At 42.4% G+C, this 22,313-nt stretch overlaps 1 protein-coding gene across 1 annotated transcript in view; it reads right to left on the bottom strand.

Moving 5' to 3' along the window:
• The window catches only part of G3BP2 (G3BP stress granule assembly factor 2), a 1,493,999-nt gene that overhangs the window by 1,388,743 nt on the left and 82,943 nt on the right, over window positions 1–22,313 (bottom strand). Inside the window, exon 4 of the mRNA XM_044061106.1 lies at window positions 10,331–10,412. Coding sequence (XP_043917041.1) covers window positions 10,331–10,412 — 82 coding nt within the window. The remainder of the gene's footprint in view (window positions 1–10,330; window positions 10,413–22,313) is intronic.

The raw sequence follows: 22,313 nt of genomic DNA, 5'->3' as shown, positions 1-22,313 counted from the left end.
TGCCATGTGTGCTCCCCAGGTGTAATCCGATGCATCTGTTGTCAGTTGTTTGCCTGGCTGTGGGTCGAGTAAAAAGCTGTCCCTGGTTGAAGTGACAAGGTTGAGCCCACCATCGAAACTCCTGTTGAAGGCAAGGAATTAGTGGTATAACCGTTTCCAAACTTTAACAGCGCTGTGACCAGACACTCTTTAGGTACCATTGTAGTTTCCTCATATGCAGGTCTGGCATATGGAATTAGTAGAATGCAAGATGCCATGTAACCAAAGGCCTGCAGAATTTTTCTTGCAGGGAGTTGGGTTCTTGTTGCCATCAATTAAAAATATTGAGTCAGTTGTCCTTGCTTGTCTGGCATGAGATAAGCCATCTGGGCCGTTGTATTCAAGCTGGCACCCAGGAATATTATCTCTTGTGAGGGCACTAATTTTGATTTCTTTTCGTTTACTGTGTACCCTAGGCAACTTTAACTTTTTTACAAATGCCAGATGCTTTAGAAGAATGTCCTTGCTCTCTGCTTGAATCAGGCAGTCATCCAGTTACGGATAAATATGAATTCCTTTCTGTCTGCAAAATGCAATTACTGGTGCCAAGCACTTTGTGAAGACCCTGGGCACAGTAGATAAACCAAAGGGCAGTGCAGAGAATTGATAGTGCATTGAACCAGCTATGAATCGGAGGTATCTTCTGCAGTTTTGTCTGATAGGGACATGCAGGTATGCCTCCTTGAGGTCCAAGGTTACGAGCCAAGCTTTCTTGCCCAGCATGGGAAGAAGCTGCTGTAGTGTCAACATTTTGAATTTCGGATCATCCTAAGTGTTTAGAGAAGAAAGATCCAGAATGGGCCTCCAGGCTTTGTCCTTTCTGGGAACCAGAAAGAGTCCCGAGTAAAAACCTTGTCCTTGCTCATGTGGTGGTACCTTTTGAATAGCTCTCATGTCCACGAGTGCTGTTACTTGTTTTTGAGCCACTGTCCATTGATTTGGTGTTGATTTGGTGGCAGATAGTGCATTCCTTTTAACCTTGGCAGAGTGTGAAAGTGGAACCTGTAACCTTGAGATACAATGTTGAGAACCCATTTGTCTTTGGTGATCATATGCCAATTGTGATAGAAAAGTACCAGTTTTCCTCCCAAGGGGGCTGCCAAGAGAGAGCTGTTTGGCAGCTGTAGTGGGAAATCATTGGGGCTGTTTTTTATATGGTTGGGGCCTGCCTTCCCCTTCTTTCTGGCCTGATGCACCCCACTGTCGAGGCCTGTAAGGACCTTGTGGTTGACCTCTACCTCTTGGACGTCTGTATCGGCACCTTTGAGGTCCATCTGTAACTGGAAAGGACCAATTCTTTGTTGGCCAATTTCTGCTAAATCGAGGAGGCTGAACCTGTAAGAAATCCTTCACTGTTTGCACAGATTTTGCCTTGTCCTCCATTTTCTTTAAAACCTCTTCTGCCTCAACTCCATATAACACATCCTGCTGCAAAGGTGCATCCAATACTTTTGCTTTAACATGATCTGGTAACGTATGTTCTTTTAACCAAGCATGTCTTCTAATGACAGAACCTGTACTTGCTGCTCTACAGGAGGCCTCTAAAGAATCAAAACCACATTGCAAAGTAAGTTTTCCCAGTTGTTCAGCTGCATGCAATAAATCCTGCATTTCTTTAAAATTAGGAGGATCTGAATCTGGAAGCATTCTTTGTTTCAACTGAGACATCAAAAATTGCTGATATTTTAGCATGTGAAACTGGCAATTTAAGGCCCTCATTGCTAAAGCTGCAGACGTATATACTTTCTTCCCCCATCTGTCTAATGCTCTGGAATCTCTATCAGAGGGGACTGGATTCTTTGCTGATGAGGCCTTAACCCCTTTGGGTCCCTGTGAAATAGTTTCAGGGTCCGCAACAGGGCTTTTATAAAGAAATTTGTGCGAGTCAGGAACTCTGTAGTATCTGTCAGGCTTAACTGGGGCTGGAGGTAAAGAATCAGGATTTAAGCTGGATTCAGTATACACATCATCCACAATATCTAACATTGGCAGAATTAGCAAGGGGTCTGTGTTGAGGTAATTAAAGGAAGTCTCTGAGCCTTTTCTTGGATTCAGAGTAATCCTGGCCTTCCCAATGGAAATGCTCCCTCATGGTATGTAATGGTATGTAAGGTTTCCCCAAAGGAGTAGTCCTCGGGCAGAGAGGCTGATGGAATTGATTCCTCAGCATCAGAATCCTCATAAGGGGGTAAGGAATATCCTAGGTCTGAGGATGAATCTGAAGAGATGGACACCTGGTCGGATGAGTCAGTCTGCATCCTCTCCAAGCCTTTTATCAGGAGGGGGATGGGACACCCTGATCAGAGTGATTAGGTCTTCGGCCATTTTGAGCATTTGTTTCTTAGGCATGGAGGCCTGTCCTGGAGAATACTGTATTTGTTTCTTTGTTTTTAAAGGAGATTTAGACTTGGCAGAAGGTTTAATGCTTAACTGAGTAGGTCTGAAAACACCCACTGAAGCTGCGGGTTGTTCAGCTACTCCAGATCCCTCTGAAGGGTTAGTTTTGGTAGGCTGAAAATCTTGTTTGTCCGAAGGCCCAGCCATCTCCACGTGAGAGTCAGAGGTGGCCTGTGGTTCTACAGAAGCGGTCGTCAGGGGCTGCGAAGGTGCCTCGCTGAAAACTGGAGAACCGGCGACTGGCCTAGAAGAGGCTTCGTCGTCAGTTTTGGGCCTCGGATGCCTATCCTTGTCTTTGCGCTTTTTATGTATTCCGTCGTCGGAAGTTCCGATGACATGGTGTAATTGAATTTTCTGCCAAAATAATGTCGGGCAAAATCAAACCGACGTTTAATAGTGCGCTTGTTAAACCTAGCACAAAACCGACAACCAGTGATGTCGTGGTATGGGCCTAGGCATGGGACACAATAAGAATGGAAATCCTTATGAGGTACTTGCTTCCCACAAGAAATACAGTTATTAACTTTTACTGACATCGGTCTGAGGCAAGAAAAAGTTTTCCCAATGGGGTACTTAGCTTTGTAGAAGACTTCGATTCTGGATTCGGAATGAAAATCTCAGGAGTCGGCCGACCGGCACTTGCGAACTGCTTTTGCTTCAGGCACCGCGCGGCAAGAAAGACTGAAGAAAATGGCGTCGGCAGCATCTTATATACCCCTGTTGTATTTATGTCAGGAAGGAGGCAACAGCAACAGACGCCGGACCAAGACTTTGGAACTCGGCCGACTGGGGAACTGCCTGACGGCAGGGGCAGGATAACCCAAGTGTAATGATTGCAGCAGTGTAACACGAACATGGAATGCTTTGATACAGCTGAAAAATAACAAATATATTGTTATAGTTTGAGCTGATAAAGTGGAGCAACTGTGATCATGGACAAATCTTTATATGTCTCTTGAAGCTAACAAACAGCTGCAAGATAACATTTTATGCATGCATGCCTTATGATCCCACTTCTGATTTTAAAAAAGAAATGGATATGTTTCTGGAGTCTGCCGTTAGTGAGGGGATTATTAATAACCTACAATGTTTCATTTGAAGGTTAAAATTCCATCTTCCCAATATTTTTACCTTCTCCCTAAAATACACAAGGACATGCAGCAACCTCCGGGTCGACCGATTGTATACGGTCAGGGCTCTCTGACAGAACCTTTTTGTCTGCCTATTTGACCATTTACTTGAAGCCACTGTTAACAGGAGTGAGAGCTAGGATAAAAGATACTACAGAATTTCTGAATATTACTTCTGATGCCCAATTGGAATTTAATGGTTACTATGTACTTTAGACGTTACGTCTTTATATACTAGCATTCCTCATTGGGCTGGCTTGTGTGCTTGATTGGTTAAATAAAATGTTCTTGTATAGCCCAGGTTTCGACACTTTGTTATGCTTAATAGAGCATGTATTATCTAAAAATGTTTTTTCTTCAACACCAAATGTTTTTTTACAACTTAGGGGTACAGCGATGGGTGCATTGTTTGCACCCATCTATGCTGACCTATTTATGTGGTATTTGGAACAGATAACATAGGACATACATAACATTTTCTTGAGGAGATTGATATCTGGCGTAGATTTTTGGATGACTGCTGGATGGTGTGGAAGTCAGATGTTGTATATTTACAGGAATTCGTTCAATATTTGAATGAAAATAAGTGGGGCATTAGGTTTACAATAAACCATGTCATCACATCTATCTCTTTTTTAGATGAAAAAGTGTCTAAACAATCTGACGGCACTTTGTCTAGTACATTATATAGGAAACCCCACCATTCTAATACTCAACTCCATTCATCCAGCTGTCATCCTAAACATATTATGGCAAATATACCTAAATCACAGTTTATGAGAATACATAGAATATGTTCCAATATTGAAGATAACATACATTTTGATAATGACCTTATAGGTCGTTTTGTTGAACGAGGCTATTTATTGGCACGGGTCAGGCAGACTAGCAGGGAAGTACAATTACATTCAAGAAGAGAGCTTTTGAAATATAAAGATGATGGCCCTTGCTCCAGCAACAAAATAAGATTCACTACCACTTATGGTACAAACACTCAGATGATTCAACAACATTGGGACATTCTATTAACAGATGATAGGTTGTGTGAGATGCTAGGCCAGAGATGCTCTCTCTTTTCTAAAGGGGAAAACGTTTAGTTACTTGAGCCATTTCAAACATTTTTATCCTCCATAAATTCCCTACAAGCTATTATAGATGGCACACAAGTGGTAGGTTATTACCCCTGTGGCCACTGTTCTTTTTGTAAATTTATATGTTCAACCAAGAAATTTTCAAGTAAAAATTTATCTAAGGTTTTGCCATCAGAATGTTTGTCAATTTCAATAGTGATTGGGCTATATATCTGGTTATTTGCCCATGTACGGCCTTTTATATAGGTCAAACTTAAAGACCATTAAAACTGCGTACTTCAGAACATTTAAGCAGCATTAGAAATAAGTATTTGGCTAATGCCTTATATAAACACACTACTACACACAAAACAGCGATGTTTAAATTCATTATTTTTGCCTGGGTGTTGGGACATAGATCTATGTAAAGCGGTTGGCATAATGTTTTAAATAAAAAAGAAAAATATTGGATAGTAAAATTGGGGGGATTGTTTCCACCTGGTCTTAATGAACATTTGTAATTGTTTTGAGATTTAATTATCTTATTATGTGATGGTATACAAGATGGGAAATATACGGATGTGTTTTCATTGAAAAAGGCCTGAGGGCCAAAACCGGCCTGTTTTTGTACATTAAAATAGATATTTGCTCCAGTTAAGTGCTGGCTGAATTGTTTTTTTCCATTTGCTTTTTGAGCCTGTGCACTTGCTGTCCTTGCAGAGGGTCTTGGTTGGGGATTCACCAGTAATAGTGTACCTCAGCTCGGCGCCGCTAGGCGGAGCTTAAACAAGCAGAAACCCGTGCAAACACGGGCTTTTAAACCAGAAAGTTGAAGGGGATGGAAAAACTACCCATACGGCCAATAAACTACAATTTTTGAGCCAGAAACCACTCCTCTTGTGGTAAATAAGTTAGAAGGCTTCCCTTCAACACAGAAGAGCTTTTGGGGGGGGGGCTCAGAAACTTACCCCCTTTTTTACAATTCAAATGCAGTGCATGCTAGCACACGAGTTTGTAGTAGTGTTAAAGAAAATACAGTTTAAATAAATGCAATTAAAATAAAAAAAAAACTAAAAAAGTGTAGAAAGCAGTAAATTAGGAAAAAATCAAAATGGAGACCGTATCATACAACAATCCCAGCAGATATACAAATTCAGTCAAGCAAAAATTAAGATGGTGCAGAACTCTGAACAGTTAAAAGTGCCAACAAATATACTTATCCACTCTATATTTCCAGATTGTTTGAGAAGCACACACAGTCAGAACACAAGGAAGTCCTAGCAATTTAAGTACAACACAGAAAATACATCCTCAGGCAATGACAAACAATTAAAATGGGCTGGCTCAACAACCCCCACCTGAAACTAGCTTCTGAGCTACCATGAGAAACAAACTGCAGACAACAAAGGGCAGAAACAATACAGCAAATGTATAAATAATAAAGTAAATATACAAATACAGCAGAGTGCAAACGGAGTTGCAAAATGTGTACTTATCAGTTTGGTATACAAGATCGGAAAAGGTTCCAACTCTGTTCACAGTCATTTTGCTCTCTGCTGTATCAGAGCTGTGCAAATTCACAGAAATGCAGTGCTCTGAATATTTTGCGGACTTAGGTAGAGCAGGGTTTGACTAGGGTTTGTCCACAAAAACTCTAAATGTAAAACAACTGGCCTGAAACACAAGTGCTAAAACAAAAACGAAGATGCACAGAATAGCAGACAAATTTAAATCGGGCTACTAACAAGCAGTAATATGTGCAGAATAAGAGCACTTGAACAGAAAGAGCACACAGAACAGCAAACTAAGGTAATAAAGAAGGTAGAAGACTTTTTTTTAAATTTTTTAGTGAATAGGGATGGAATACAGCACGGTTGAGAGACTACAGGGGTTATCCTTCCCAAATGCTATCTCTGTACACAGTGGATAAAGCTGAAGAGATGGGACTGGTAGGAGTGTCTGAAATCAAAATATGATCTTACTGTACTCAGTTGAGTGAGCAAATGAGATGGACCCAGGAGTGTTCAAACACAAATTTACAGGAGGTGCAGGCAATTCCAAAGCCACCAAAATTAATACCACAACAAGAACAGGGATGGTGCGGAACTAACTGCAGAGAGAACACAATATTCAATGAAACAAACAGAAAAATAAAATCATACTGCTCAAGAACACAACAGAAGGAAGCGGACTGCAGACAAGTATGCTGAATGGGCCAGAAATAGCCATTTAACAGACTGCAGAGCTTGCCCTTTTTGCACAGTCTCTTGACTGCACTAGCAGGGCAACAGATTACTTCAAGGGGGGATTAAGGAGCTTCATCTTTAAATGGTCAGAAATGCAATGAATCAAGCAGGTACATTTCCCAATAATAGATCCTGGGGCTGCTGAACATGATGCACCCAATTTTCTTAGCCTGCAGATAAGGGTCAAGCATCTTATTTCCGCTCCTTATCTTGTCCCCCACTTCTGCCTTAGGATTCATCTCGGGTCGTGGACTGCTGTTTTGCAGTTAAAGTCTGTAAAGGGAAGGGCAACAGAATTTTAAGTACTTTTTCTTCAAATGTGTGTAGTGTTCTGGTCATTAACAGGGTTTTTGGATGCAGCTGCAACAGATGAAGGCAGCAAGCATGTTAAGCATCTTCTTTACATACAATCTTGATTGCCAATTAAAACCTTGTCTTGTCAGGTGACAGCAGAGAGTCGTGCTCTAATATTGCATACCAAGAGCTACCCAAAACACAGCATGCAGTAAATGTTAAATACACACTAAAGAATGTACATTCCCCACAGTTTTGCTTAACCAGTTCAAACCTGAACGATAAGAGGAGAGATCAGATCGGTCTCAGTCGAAGTTTCTAACCCACCCAACTCCCCCAGCCATAACCAGGCTAAAAAGCATCTCAAAAGCAGACTACAACCTCCTAAGGGGGGCTATCAGTAGCTTCACACCACCACCTCCCCTCAGAGGATGCAGACAACCATGCTGAACAGTACACCAATGCATTATACAAGCACCTGTACAACTGCAAGGACTCAGCCATACTCAACAGAACAAAAACCTGCTTCTTGAGTAAACACAATCTTGGTGGACATCCTCTGTCAACAGACTTTACAACAAAAGGAAGAAACTGTTGTCCAAGGGTAAAAAAGGAACAAATTCCAAATTGGAAAAACTCTTTCCTCAACCTCAAGCAAATTAAATTACCAGTGAAAACCTCCAAAGCCAATTATGAATGGAAACTAGCCTCAAACAAAAGGAAACCACAAATCCTTCTTCGGTTATGTCAGGAACCTCCATGGCAAAGTCCAAGTTTGTTACTAATTGGTACTCAATGGAACCACTTACACTGACCGTGCTGACTTAGCCACCCTGCTAGCAGATAGGGGGGGGGGGTGAAGTTTGTGCTGAACCTATACCCCCCCCCAAAGGCCCATTCGACTCCCCAATACTTTATCTACAGAGATGTAAGGTGCAGGAGAAGTGTTAAAGGCCCTATCCAAGGCAAAGAACACAGCTTCCATGGGACCCAATAATATCCCAGGCTGTATTCTGCACCATCTCCAGCAAGAACTAGCTTTAACATTGAGCACCCTATTCAACCACAGCCAAAGTACAGGCTTCATTACAGCAGAGTGAAGAACTGCCACTGGCATCCCCTTGCACAAAGGTGGTGCCACTACTGCCCCTGGAAACTATCACCCCATTAGCTTGACAAGCCTGACTTGTAAAGCCATGGAGCATATTATGAATTTCATAAACAAGGACACAGGCCATCTCCAAGCACTTGACCCCATCCAGTTTGGACTAGTCAAGGGCAGATCTTGCCTTTTGAACCTGATTGACTTCGAGACAGTCACCAAGGCCCTGGATGAGGGAAAGTCAATACATACAGCTTGCCCTGACTTGGCCAAGGCTTTTGACACAATCCCCCACTAGGACATCATTGAAAAGCTAACACAACTTGGTGTAAATCCCTATCTTATCAGGTGGGTGACCATCTAGCTTACTGATAGGACCCACAAGGTCAAAATAGGTACGTCCACCTCTGACAGCAGACCTGTTACTACTGGTGTTCCCCAGGGATCTGTCCTGAGACACCTAATGTTTGGCATCTACTTCTCAGAGATGTATTGCATCCAGGAAAAAGGAAATTACCTCTCCATACACCTCCCTCAGGCCAACATTTTAGTACAAAGCCCAGTTTGGTATGTACCTCTCCAAACACCTGCACCAAGCTGGAAAGGCCATAGAAATACCTCACAAAGAGAATCCATGGCCTCCAACACCTGCCCAACGTCCAAAAAGGCTCAAATCACCATCACTCTACTCGGTATCATACAGACTGCTCAGAGGTGATCCTCGTCTCACCTACAAGGAATACTGGACCCTGCCCTACTAGAGAGGCTACACATCTGCAAGTCAAAATCCTCACGCACTACCCACTAAAAAGGCCTAAATCTAGTATGGAACGTCAACAAAACCTGCTGGAGAGACAGAGAGGTTGGTCTCCCCAGAGGCTGCCCAATCTCTGGAGTAGACTTCCCACGCATGGCAGAGTACCTCACTGACCCTCTTCAAGTGCAACCTGGATGAGGGATATGAAACTACAAATTTGTCCCACGGGTTCCACTATCTAACTGCCAATTCATTTATAAAATGTTTAGTACACAACACTCCTCTTGCAACAATTTTGCAAAATCTGTGTTCCTCATTGACAGGGGTGACCGGTACCAACTGATGTTCTTTTTTTGGGGATAAACTCTTGGTCAGGCTTGTAAGGGTCCCAAGGCCATTAGCCTAGTAACCTCCTATGATCCTATCAAACCAAAGTTAGCCAAGCGACACTGCCAAAAGTTGTTCATTATTCAGACCCTTAGGAAAAGGATCATAAATGTAGGCATTCTACTTCATACCAAGGCCGAGAGGTTTGAGACCATCTTTTCTCATCTACTAAGCTTTTATAATTAAGAACCTAGAGAGATGCTGGTTGAATTAGTTAAAAAAAATCCCACTAACCCATTTACTGCACTTGTTTTCGCAATCAAGTTGGACTTTCTCCTCTGAAGAAATGAAGAGGAAAATGGTTTACTTATCATAGTAAAGGTTGCTGATGCTCAGCAAGCACTTTCTCAGACAAAAAACTGGAAAAGTCATGACAGCAGAACCATGCATTCATAGGTAGGTACTAGGCTACTGGCCATAAGGCCAATATAAGCCTAGCCAAACAGTACCCTGGCTTTTGCCAACCAAGAAAATTATTTTCCTGTGCCCCTGTCAAGCAGAGCCACAGAAGTGATCCCCGGGGTGAATTTCCTATCTCCCAATTCATTCCCTATTCTTTCAAGCAAATCTAATGCTTCCTCTTGACTGTACAGAAAGAATGTTCCTACTGTCCGAGTTGCATACAAAGTTATTTCGGCAAACTTAATGAGCAAGAAACCAGCCTTTCAAATATAGGGAAGGGAACCACATACATTTCTTTGATTATTACACATAACCTACGGTATTACAAGGGTCTCAACACCTAAATAGGGGCATCCAGCTACTGTGGGTAGGGACAGAAGGTATCAAGCCAAAGGTAGCCTTCACAGACGACAAGCTACTCAAACATTATTACGACACCAAGGACCATACTTACTTCTTAAAGTAACTTCTAAAACAAATTTTAAACAATTAAAAACAATACTCACAGCTTGGCCATAAACTGCTTCAGCGAGCTGTCCATTGGCATCAAGTCCTCCATGAACGTAAGACGAGTTTCTGCCATAAAACCTGAAAAACAGTCTCTCTTATTATAAATGTAGCAATTTACAAGTGCTACATAAACTAGGTTACCATTGACAAAACACCATTAAGTACTCACTTTCACCACTTTAAATGGTCTTTAGTGGGACACCTGCATGCATCTCTAAGGCTCTTCACAAATCTCTTCATACTTTGTCCAGTCTCGCTAGCACTCTCTCTTCATAAATGTCTAACTCTAGCATACACCAGGTTAATAAACGCACCAAAATTAACAGTGCTTTTGATCCACTCACAGGGGGGGCATTGTGCCTACAAAAGCATGCACTAAAATAACACATTAAAAGTAAAAACTGAAGCTCACTTAACAGGAGACGAGTACAGTAGTCAGACCCAAGCACAAGGGTCAAAGTGACAGAGAATGCAAACTGTACGACGTTATCAATGGCAACTACTTGCCCCATCTTTTAAAACTATCTACAGTGAATAACTGGTTAAAGTATCCAAAAACACTAAAATGGCAACATGCACTGACATATGCTACAAGTGCTTTCTTAAAAAGACGTGCACTGGCTAGGAAAAATGATATCCTGTCCCAATGTTTATCTCAAACCTACCGAACCTCGAGATGACAATCTAGCTGCCAATTAATTTATAAAATGTTGAGTAACCAACACTCCTCTTGCAACAATTTTGCAAAATCTGCATGTGACCAAGAACTCGGTGGAGAAAAAAAAAAAAAAAAAAAAAGCTATAACTGGAACTGCATATCAACCAAAATGAATAAACTTACACAGAGACCTGACCCTCCCTTTATTTTGCTTCAGGACATCCCACTGCCTCCAACCATTTGAGTCTACCTCCCATGCATTCAAAGCATTCTTTCCACCCCTGGAAGGAATCTAAAGAGCTGGGGCCAGCAAGGAGTTGTCATCAGGGAATAATTCCAGCAACTGTCGTTAAGGGATTTTTTAGTTATTTGGTGACCTACATTCACCCCCTCCCTCAGAGTTAATCTAATCCATCCAAGGGCTAATCCCACTTTATGGATCACATCTCCCTTTCAGAAGCACCCAGAGTTAACACCCTCCCTTCTGGGATAGTCATGTCAATCCCTCCCTGCTACTGCCTCAGACACCCAAGCCACTAATTTAATTTGGGTTGCTATGGCCACCGTTCGGGTTTTAGTCCTCTATGCTACTGCACTGGCAAGATGGTCTGAATTCTTGTAGGGGGAAAAAAAATCAAATAAGGCTCTGGGGAAATTGGGGGGTGGGGGGACAGGAGCCTACACAGCTACTAGACTGAAATAAAATCAACTTCAGATTATACCAGCCAGATAAAATAAAAAAAACGTGCGTGGGGGGGGGGGGGTGAATCACACAAGTCTTCAACCTCGACTTAAGAACTCTAGACAAACCCCAGACATAAGGAAATATTGCTCAAAGCTTCAATTTTTGGAACAGATTTTGCATAGCATGCATTTTTAGAAATATATGCAGTCTGAAACTCAAGTGCCTCATTTAGTGACTGCAACTCTGTCAAGACTTGGTAGAATATCATACATTGAGAAACAGACCAAGAATAGGAGCCAAAACCCCGGATATTCACTGAAATTCTAAACAGATGTAAAAATAAACACAAGACTATCTTCCATATCTCAACTGGACTAACAGATGTTACTGCAGCAGTGATCACTAGATCAGCTATATGGGTTGTATCCTGCCAAGGACAGAACAGCCAGCTTCCAAAGCTTCAGGGCACCTCCCATGCACCCAAACAGTTAGGCAGATTCAGCCAGTAAAGTTTGGGAGGAGTGTATATAGTTCTTCAATCTGTGTTTTTAGGTGCAGCAGGATGACCCATAAGGAAAAGTGCAGGCAGTGGCACATGCACCAAACCCGACAACACTGCAGAAATGGATGAAGGTTCTGGAAATCCCCACCTGTCATAGTATTTGAAAGAATGAAAAACCTCAACTGGTTCTTCCACTGAAAAACTTTTTCTAGAATGTGCCAGTGTTAACAGAAACCCCCAAAGGAAGCATCAAATAATGTGCTCTCCTCAGAGACGGAATTAGAAATCTCGGGGGAAAACCCTGCATGTGCCTCCATCTTCCTGTCCAAATTCACAATATTGAGGATACTAATGATGATGATGAGGATATTATAACCCCAGATTCATAATATAGTTATAGGTGCTACACCAGAGGGATCCTGGGTTGAAAAGTGAGTGGTCTGAAGAATCAACATTGGTCACAGTAGCATCACCCATGTGCAGCTGAGACAACTGCTAGCCTGCTGGTTGGACAAAGACCATTTGCTTAACATTATTTGATGCTCCCTTTGGGGGTTTCTGTTAACACTGGCACATTCTAGAAAAAGTCTTTCAGTGGAAGAACCATTTGAGGTTTTTCAGATGGGGATTTCCAGACCCTTCATCCAATTCTGCAGTGTTGATGGAAAGAACAAAAAGGGTGGGGGAGTTGCCATAGTCTATTCTAGTAATCTCACTATTTCTCTCATCACACAGCCAAAGCCATCTTTCACCCCAGCAGAAAAACACTGGCAGTTAACCTTAAACTAAACAACTGCACTACAAATCACTATAGTAGCTACCCTACATTCCACCAGGAGAAAATATTCCAATACTGGAAAACATTCTCTCCTATTTTTCCCTCAATATCCCAAATGAAACAATCCTCCTTGGTGACAGATATCAATTGGCTAACCGTTAATAACCCTGGATCCACACACAATATTTACTTATGTGTATTTACCCAGCTAATTACTAAGCCAACACACTAAACACCCACACTACAAATACCCTCATAGACTGGATACTTCTCAGCTCCATCCAAATATCACAATTATGAAACTCTCCTCGATTCCCTGAGTGACCAATCACCCATAAAACTGCTAAGATATACTAGTCACCCCCCAAAATCACACATTCATTACTAGGCATAATCTCTCCAATTTTAACCCTGAAATTTTTAACAGTATAACATCTAGAGTAAACTGGGACTTCCTCACTCAGCTTCCTTTAGATGAGGTTGTCATTGCTTTCAACTCTACTTTTCTGGATATAGTTAACTCACTAGCCCCACCTCATAAAATCAGGACAAAAGCTAAAACATCTCCTTGGCTAACAAAAAAAAAAAACACAAGAACTCTCATGAAGTCTAGAGATAAGTCCTGGAAAAAATGGCTACAAACAAAAAATCCTTATGAACTACAAAGAAACCAGGTCAAAAGACTAATCAACAAAGACAAAAAAAAAAGAATTCTACTATAACCCCCCTACAACACTAAAATCAGACAAAAAAAATTCTGGCACACAATCAAATGCTCCATCCAGGAAACCCTATCCCAGAAAAGACACCAGTAGAAACTGCTAACACCTTCAACACTTACTTTGTGGAATCAATATCAAATCTTGAACTCAAGCAGCTCCAATACAAATAAACCCACAAACCCAGCTTTCTCTTCAACAACTCCTCCTTCCAAAATATTTTCTCTCAAGCCCATCCCCACAACACACATCCGTACCTTACTCTCCAAACGTAAACTCTGCTATTTATATGCAGATAACATCCCATCCTACTTTCTGCAGTCAGCTGCCCACTCACTTGCCTATCCTATCTCTATCCTCAAACTGTTCCATCGCGGAATCTAAAGTACCTTCCATCTGGAAACACTAACACCATACCTATCCATAGAGGAGGTAACTCCACTGAAATCTCTAACTTTAGGCCTACTGCTATCCTCTATCTAAAGTTCTTGAAAAGTGCATTCATACTCAAGTCATGGATCACTTCTCTCAGGAAAACCTACTCAACATGGTTTTCGACCAAAGCATAGTACCTATACGGCACTCCTATCCTTTCTCAATACTATTTCCCTTGCCAGAGATGACCATAAACTTAACTCCTGTCTCTACCTTGACCTCTCTAAGGCCTTCAGTACAGTCTCTCACTCTCTACTATTAAACTGTCCAACCTCAATTTCTCTCCTGTTACAGTGGAATGGTTTGAAAGCTATCTAAGAGAGAGATTCCAATCTGTAAAATGGGATACTGCTCTATCTACTCCACTACAAATGGAAGTCCCTCCAGGATCCATTTTAAGGCCATTACTTTTCAATATCTTCACAAACTTGCTTTATACCTCCTGCCCACTCTCCTCTATTATACAATATGCTGAGGACTCTACTGTCATAACTATAACTAACTCTCACTCAGAACTCTTAACAGCTACCCAGTCATCCTTTAATGCTGTAGAAACATGGCTCTCCAACAAACTCATCCAAACCCTAACTCCTACTCTTCCACCCTAAAACAGCTAACCACATTAAGACCTCCTTCACTATCCAGTCACTCAGACACCAATCATAGCCGAATCAAGCTCAAAACGCCTTGGTATTACAAATCGATGACCGACTAAAATTTGATCTCCACATAAATAATTGCATCAGGAAAACCCACCTTAAGCTAGGTCTACTATATAGAAATAAATTTCTTACTCAGGAAGCAAAGATAGCCCTCACTCATGCCTATCTTCTTCCCTGCTCAAAATATTGCTCTCAAATTCTTACGAACCTCAACTCCTCTCGCACTGCTGGACTTCAGACTACATATTACAAAGTAATTAGATTTGCAAGCCAACAACCCTACAGATCTCACCACTGTTTCTCACTGATACTTAAACTGGCTCGAACTGCCTCAACTCCTCCTCTCTCAGCTCCAAACCATACATTCAATCCTCTCTCAGCTCCAAACCATACATTCAATCCTCTCTCAGCCATCTTTCTGCCCAGCCTTACATTCTATCATCTCCCACTATGCTCCTTCAAGAAACCTCCATTACTCTTCACAAGACCTTCTAAAAATCTACAAGCCCAAATCTAAAGCAGGACAAAACATATATAGCTACCACCCCTCTACAGAATGGAACAAACGTCCCCTCGAGATTCGAACACAGGCACACCCCAAACTGTTTAAGCTAACACTAAAGGAATATTTCAATAAGAAATGGATCTGCCAATGCTCAAACCCTACTTGAAAACTTTCCATTATCAACTGTTCCCAATCGATGTATTTCGCTCTGCAATAACTTCTGGTCAGATCTGGAAAAAAAAAAAAAAAAAAAAAAAAAAAAAAAAAATTTTTCACACCTGATTTTTGTATTTTATATGCCTTTCTACTTACCTAATATACGCACAACCTATTGTTAATCTGTATAAGATTTTGCTGTATTCTACTTGTATAAAATCTGTACCGAGTACTTAATGTATATTGGTATGTACCGGAGCTTTTCTCCCCGGGCCTCTGCTGAAAAAGGGCTTCGGCTCAGTCAGACATTCCTGGTCAACAAATGTAAAAAAATAAATAAATAAATAAATTAAAAGAAAATAAAACACTAAATAAATTTTGCATTTTGTGGCTAAAAGGACAGTCCATGGAACGGGTAGTCAGTTTCATAGTCGAGCTGAAAACTGTACCTCTTTCCTGTGGAAAAGAAGCAAGAGAAGTTGGTAAAAACTTAGCCACACCCCCCCCCACAAACAGTTAAAAAAATAGGCACACTTTGCAAGCCTCAAAAATTTAAACAAAGCATTTTCTGCACAGAGATATGATTTTCAACTACTTTAGAAGTTAAAGGAAAAATGTGCTTCCATGTAAAAAGGACAGTTAAGCTGTGGTACAGCCTGTTAAAACAAATGCACAGATTAAACACATGACCTTTGAAAGCCCCCAGAAATGTGGAATATCTAGCTATTTGTTTGCTAAACAGACTTTGGAATGTAGGTTGCATATTCATCCTAAAGGTTCTCTAGTCAGGGCTTCATCCTCAGCAGAATATGTGCAACAATTACTGGTTTACTTAGTATCTGCATCTCATGTAACTAAAGATGCTTTAAAAGCATTACTATGTTGCAGAAACTATGTCCAGAGCTGCTGTTTTGGGGTCAGCTATGAGAAGCTCGTTTGTTATGGTCCAAAAGTCTTCCAGAAAATGTTAAAATCTGAAATTAAAGTTTTTCCTAGAAAAGGAAATTCTGTTTGGCCTTTATGCTTAACATTTGATAAGAGGAGACACTTGATACAAGGGGCAATTTGATAATGTCCAACCTTTTTAGAAGTAAATACATTTTCCTTCCACCTTCACCTTTTTCAAACAATTGAAACAGCAAGATAATTATAAACAAGATTTTGAAAAGCCATGGCAAGGAGGCTCCAAAAAGAAAGGAAAGAAAAAAGAAACAAAGGACAGTCCAGAAAGTAAAAAAATTACTATGCCTTTTCAGGTTCCTTACCCTCCCCTTCTCTAGTGATCTCAGGGTAATCATCCTATGTGTCACGATATTACTAAAACAACTGCGTTCTCAAAATCAATACAGGGTGCACCTAGCAGTGTAATTCACTGTATCCTTTCCAATAGTTCCCTCCTTGCTCAGTATCCTAGATTTCCTCGATTCCTCCTCTTTTGGAACAAATGTTACCTCAGAGTCAGAGAACGAGTTCCTACAGACAAAGGGGAAAAAGATTTTATTTTGTTCCAAAGAAAGATCTAGGAAGCCTGAGCTATAGCTCTATTCTCAAGCTTTCTGAGAAGGTTCCAAAGTTGAAAAGGGCCCTAATTAAATACCTTATCAACTCTAGTACCAACTTTCATGGTAAAGCTAGATTTGATTGCCTACACATTGGGAAGCACTTAAAGTTTTATTCACTATCTGGCTGATACTGGCCCACAGTCTTGTACTTTGTAAATACCCTTGGAGCTATAAAAATTCCAAGGTGTTTGGCTTCAGTAATTGCTTATTGCAGACTACCAAGACACACACGTTTTACTATACTTGGACCATTGCCTTGTATATGTAAACTCTTCCCAGTGAAGAAGTATATTTAGTGCCAATTATCTTCTGCTCGGTCAAGTGAACTCGCAGAAGCCTTTGTCCCATCTTCCAGAATTTTCTTGAGACATCTTTTACATTCTGCCATGTATACAGATTTTCTTCCTCAAAACAAATGTTCTTCCCGAGTTTTTCCTACTCAAAACCAAGCATCTGCCGTGGAATTTGAGGAATCTGGGGCACGTGTCTTCCACAATTATGAAACTCTTAGCCACACCCAGAAATTAAGTAGTAACTCAGGTTAGTCAGGACTGCATCAGCACTCCATCTTTTCAGATCCCTATTCTGGGGTTTGGAAGGAGCAAGGATCTACAGAGGGTAGACCGGTTCTACTGGAATCGTTAGGTCTTACCATAATGTTCCATCTGTGTTGATCTTCATCTATTAATCACGGACTGGTTTAAATCGGTTTCGCCCTCAGAACAGTTTTGACCTTATACCAAGCTCATGCCAGACAAAAACTCTCGAGCTAAGCTTTTACCCATAATACCCTTCCCCCATTACCTCAGACTGAGTTTGCCCTAACTCAGTAAAAACCTTAATCCAGAAGATGGACCCAAAGTATCCCCCAGGAGCCTCTTGGGAGGGGGAAGGAGGGTGGGACATGATGAATGGATTAAGATAAACACAGATGGAACATTATGGTAAAACATAACTTCTTTACAGAGCGTTGTTTGTCTCATCAGTGATGAATGGAAAGAAGACAGAGTCCCCAGCTACCTTATGTCACTTATTCCTGAGCATCACAGAGCCAAACGAAGCTCTTCCCCTGAAGACCAGATCCAATTTGTAATGAGTGATAAATGTATGGGGAGAATACCAAGTAGCTGCTACACAGATGTCATCCATGGAAGCTATAGAGTAGAACCCCAAAAAAGTTGCTATTGATCTGGTGGAGTGAGCTCTGATGTTTGGCAGAACAGACTTTCTTTCTTGGTGATGAATGAAGATCATACAGGTCTCCAAGCAATTCAGATAAGGTCGCTTTTAGAGACTGACTTTCACATTTTTGGACCAGAAAAGGATATAAATAACTGATCCGATTTATGGATCATTTTTGTCCTGTCCAAGTAAAATCTCAGTCTTTGGACATCAAGTAAATGTAAACACTACTCTCCCTTGTTCAAAAATTTAGGAAAGAACACTGGAAGGTCAATAGTCGTATTAATAGAAAACTTGGAAGGAAGGAAGTGTTGGTCCACAGTGATACTCTGTCCTTATGGAAAATCAATTAAGGACGCTTCGTGCAAAGAGCCTGGAGATTGGAAATGCGTCTGGCTGAAATAATGGCCACCAGAAAAAGATTTCCAAGATATAAATGATGTCACAAGTGGCTGCTGACTCGTCAAAGATAGTAAGACTAGTGTAATACTCCATGGTTCTATGGGCTGCCTAACTGGAGGTCTGGAGTGATGGACTCTTTTCAAAAAGCTTTTGCTTAGTCAATGAGAACTTAAAAGGAGGAGTCATCAAAACCATTATGAAAATTCAAAATGGCAACTAAATAAACTCGTATAGTTGAAGCTGCGGCACCCTCCTTAATGTTTGATAAGTACTGGAGTATGGCATAGACCGGTGCAGAAAATGGATCTAGTTCTCTGTCTCGACCAAACTGAAAATCTTTTCCATTTGTCAGCATAAAGTTTCCTGGTGGATGGTTTATGCGAAGCCAGGATGTCACATACTGGAGAGGAAAAGATTACAATGCCTGGTGATCAATTGGTAGTGGAGAAGCCAAGCTGCGAGTTTGAGACTGGTAAAGTTCGGGTGGCTCAACCCCGGGGGGGGGGGGGGGGGGTGAGAATCAGATTTGGAGTTGGATCCAAGATCCATGGTCTACAATGTAGATGAGGCTGAAGAAAGGGGAACCATACCTGTCGAGGCCAATATGGTGCTAGGAGGATCACTTCACTTTTCAACCGAAGTGCTTTCTTCATGAATTGAGGAATGGGAGGGTAAGCACAAAAGCAGTCCTGTGGGCCAATCGTGGATTAGACTGTCCCCCCCCCCCCAGGAGGAATTACAGCAAAGTAGGTGCTGCACTTGTGGTTGGATGGGGAGGCGAATAGGTTGCAGCAGGGCTGGCCACAACGGCTGAAAATCTCTGCCGCTATGCAGGGGTTGAGGGACCACTCATAAGGCAGGAAAATGCATCTGCTCAACTTGTCTGCAATCACGTTGGAATTCCCCAGGATATGCATTGCTATCAGAAAGTGGTTGGAAACTATTGCCCATTACAAAACTCTCATGACCTCTCGACATAAGGGGTAGGAGTTGGTTCCTCCTTGTTTGTTGATGTACCAAACTACTGACATGTTGTCCGATTGGATAGCAATTGCTCCCAAAGGAAGGGCAGACTGAAATGCTTGCATCAAAAGCACTGCCCTCAGTTCTAGAACGTTTATATGCAGATTGGCCTCTAAATTGGACCATGTGTCTTGGACTGTCATTTCCTGAAAATACCCCCCCCCCCCCAATCAGAGAAGAGTCAGTGGTCACAATGGCACTGGGCTGAGAGGGGTGGAAGGAATGGCTCCAAAGTTCCGTCTCTGACTTAATCCACCAAGATAGGTCTTGCTTGCATCGATTTGTTATTCGAATCTGGAAGGACAAAGGGTGGCGACTTGGATACCACTGAGTTAACAAAAGCCACTGTAGGAGTCTCATGTGAAGCCTTGCCAGGGGTACTATCGATATCGATGCTGCCATTGACCCCAACAGCTGCAGGACCTCTCTAGCTGAAACCATGTCATGGCAGAGTATCACTCGGAGCTGGATCCTTAAGTCTTTGTAGTCTATTATCTGGGAGAGAGATTAAGCAAGAATGGATATTGAAACTCACCCCTATAAATTCCAAAGTTTGGGTTGGAGTCCGACTGGATTTCCCCAGTTTAGAGAGATTCCCAGACGATTTGCCAAAGAGAGGGTATAGTACAAGGCTGTTACCTGTAGATGCTTGGTGAGGGTGGTGAGGAGCCAATCGTCTAGGTATGGAAATGCCCAGAATCCTTGTAGTCTCAAGTGAGCAGTCACTGCTGCCATGCATTTACTGAACACTCTGGGGGCTGTAGAGAGTCCAAAGGGCAGAGAGTGGAATTGGTAATCATTGGCTCCCAGCCGAATGCGAAGGAAACTTCTGCAGCTTTTGTCCATTTTGACGGGGTAATATGTATCCTGAAGCTTTATCGAGCACATCCAAATCACCTTACTCCAGAAAAGGGAAAATGGACTGAACAGTGACCATCTGGAATTTTGTCCGGGTTACAAACTTGTTTCAACAGCTGAGGTCCAAAATTGTCTCCAGTCCCTTGTCTTTTTTGGCACAAAAAAGAAACATAGTAGAATCCGGATCCGATACGATCTGGTGGGACTTTTTTAGAGGAGTCTTTTTGAATACAGACTTTCTACTGTAGAGGTACTTCTTCCCTTAGACTGGGTGGCACATTGGGAATTTGTTTTTGTGGCTTTGGTAGGAATCAAACGGAATTTGGTAGCCTCTGGTTATTATCTTCTGCACCCAAATCAGTGGCAATTAATAGCCAGGCATTGGGGTGCAGAGAAAGACGTCCCCAGACTGCTTCCAGAGGAAAGGCTGGGCTGCTCTTCAGGAGCGCTAATAGGGTTGTCTGGAACCCTGACTAGGCAGACCCCCTCTGCCTCCATAGGGGCATCTTCCGGAAGAGTTGCCCACTCTGCCTCTGGGAGTGAACTCACCACGTGTGTCACAAAAAGGACCCCCCCACAAAGACTTTGTGCCACAATTTACCACTTTTCTGGCTCCTAGAAAAGGAGTGCTGAGGAGTGGAGAAATGTACACCAACAGCAGACGGGGTCTTGCCATCTTGCTCACACCTGGCTAGTATGTCCTTCACTTTACGGACAAACAGGGAAGACATTTCCACTGGAACATTAAGGAAGATTTAAAAAGGATCTGCTAAGTCAGAAAGGCGCATCCAGGCATGACGTCTTATAACTACACCTGAACCCGCAGCTCTTGACGCCCCTTTGGTTTTATGTTAAAGTAACCTCAGGGACAAATTTGATATCAATTCCTGGGTCACTAGCTACGAGGCTACCTTGTCATTAACCTAGTCAGACACCTGTCCTGATACAGTACCAGAGAATTCGGAGAGGTCTCTCTGGAGTCTGGTGAAATGTGTCGGGTAGTTCAAGGACCGAATGGTCGCAGCAAATACTCGCTTCCCCAATCTGCCCACTGCTCAGGATCCTCTGTTAGGCAGGTGAACAGTGTCTCTCCCCTCAGCGAGCTCTTTCTTTGTGGCTGCCGCCATCATCGCATCTACTGGCAAACCTTTTGACCAATGTGGATTTGCTTTGGGGGGGAGAGAGAATCTTGTCTGATCTCCTTGGGATTGCCACAACAGCGTCAGGGTTCCTCCAGGCAAGCTGCAACACAAGCTGAATTCCTCGGAAGGGTTTTTGGGTGTCCAATCACCAGTCTGTTTCAAGATAAAGGATGGGTCTGAAGGAGACATTTTCAGAGGGGGTGATAGTGGGGACCCTTCCCCTTCATTGTAATCCATATAATCTGTTAGGGGACTCGGGAGAGTCCACATGCTTCCATTTGTGCGATTTCCTCTTCGAACTTCCTCAGTGAGAGCTTCTGAGGAGGACCCGGAGGAAAGGGTACCCTGCAATAGGGTCTCCTGCAGCTCCCATGCTCAAGGTCCCAGGACGGTGCCCTGCAATAGCTGCAGCTCAGGGGGAAGACATGGTTGGGGTTCCGATGCCAAAGGCTTGCCTATAGAGGCAAGGGCCCTCCCCATCGTCTGGAACACAGGGCTGCCCGAAGAGGGGTGGTAGCCTGGAACCGAGAAGGAGAACCTCGGAACCAGTCTCACATCCAGCTCAGTTGAGCATGCTCCCAGGAATGCAACCTCAGGCTGGATCGGTACCAACAGGGCTCCTGGAACCGTTGACAGCACCGTAGACTGGGTTGGTGCCAAACTCTGAACAGAGGAGCCTGTAGACCAAACCTGGGTCTGAGGAAGACCTG

Source organism: Protopterus annectens, chromosome 2.part0 (genome assembly GCF_019279795.1).
Source record: "Protopterus annectens isolate FY-2018-M chromosome 2.part0, PAN1.0, whole genome shotgun sequence".
Classification (NCBI taxonomy): Eukaryota; Metazoa; Chordata; order Ceratodontiformes; family Protopteridae; genus Protopterus; species Protopterus annectens.
Note: the sequence above shows the minus strand (reverse complement) of the source record. Positions and strands in the feature narration are given on the sequence as shown.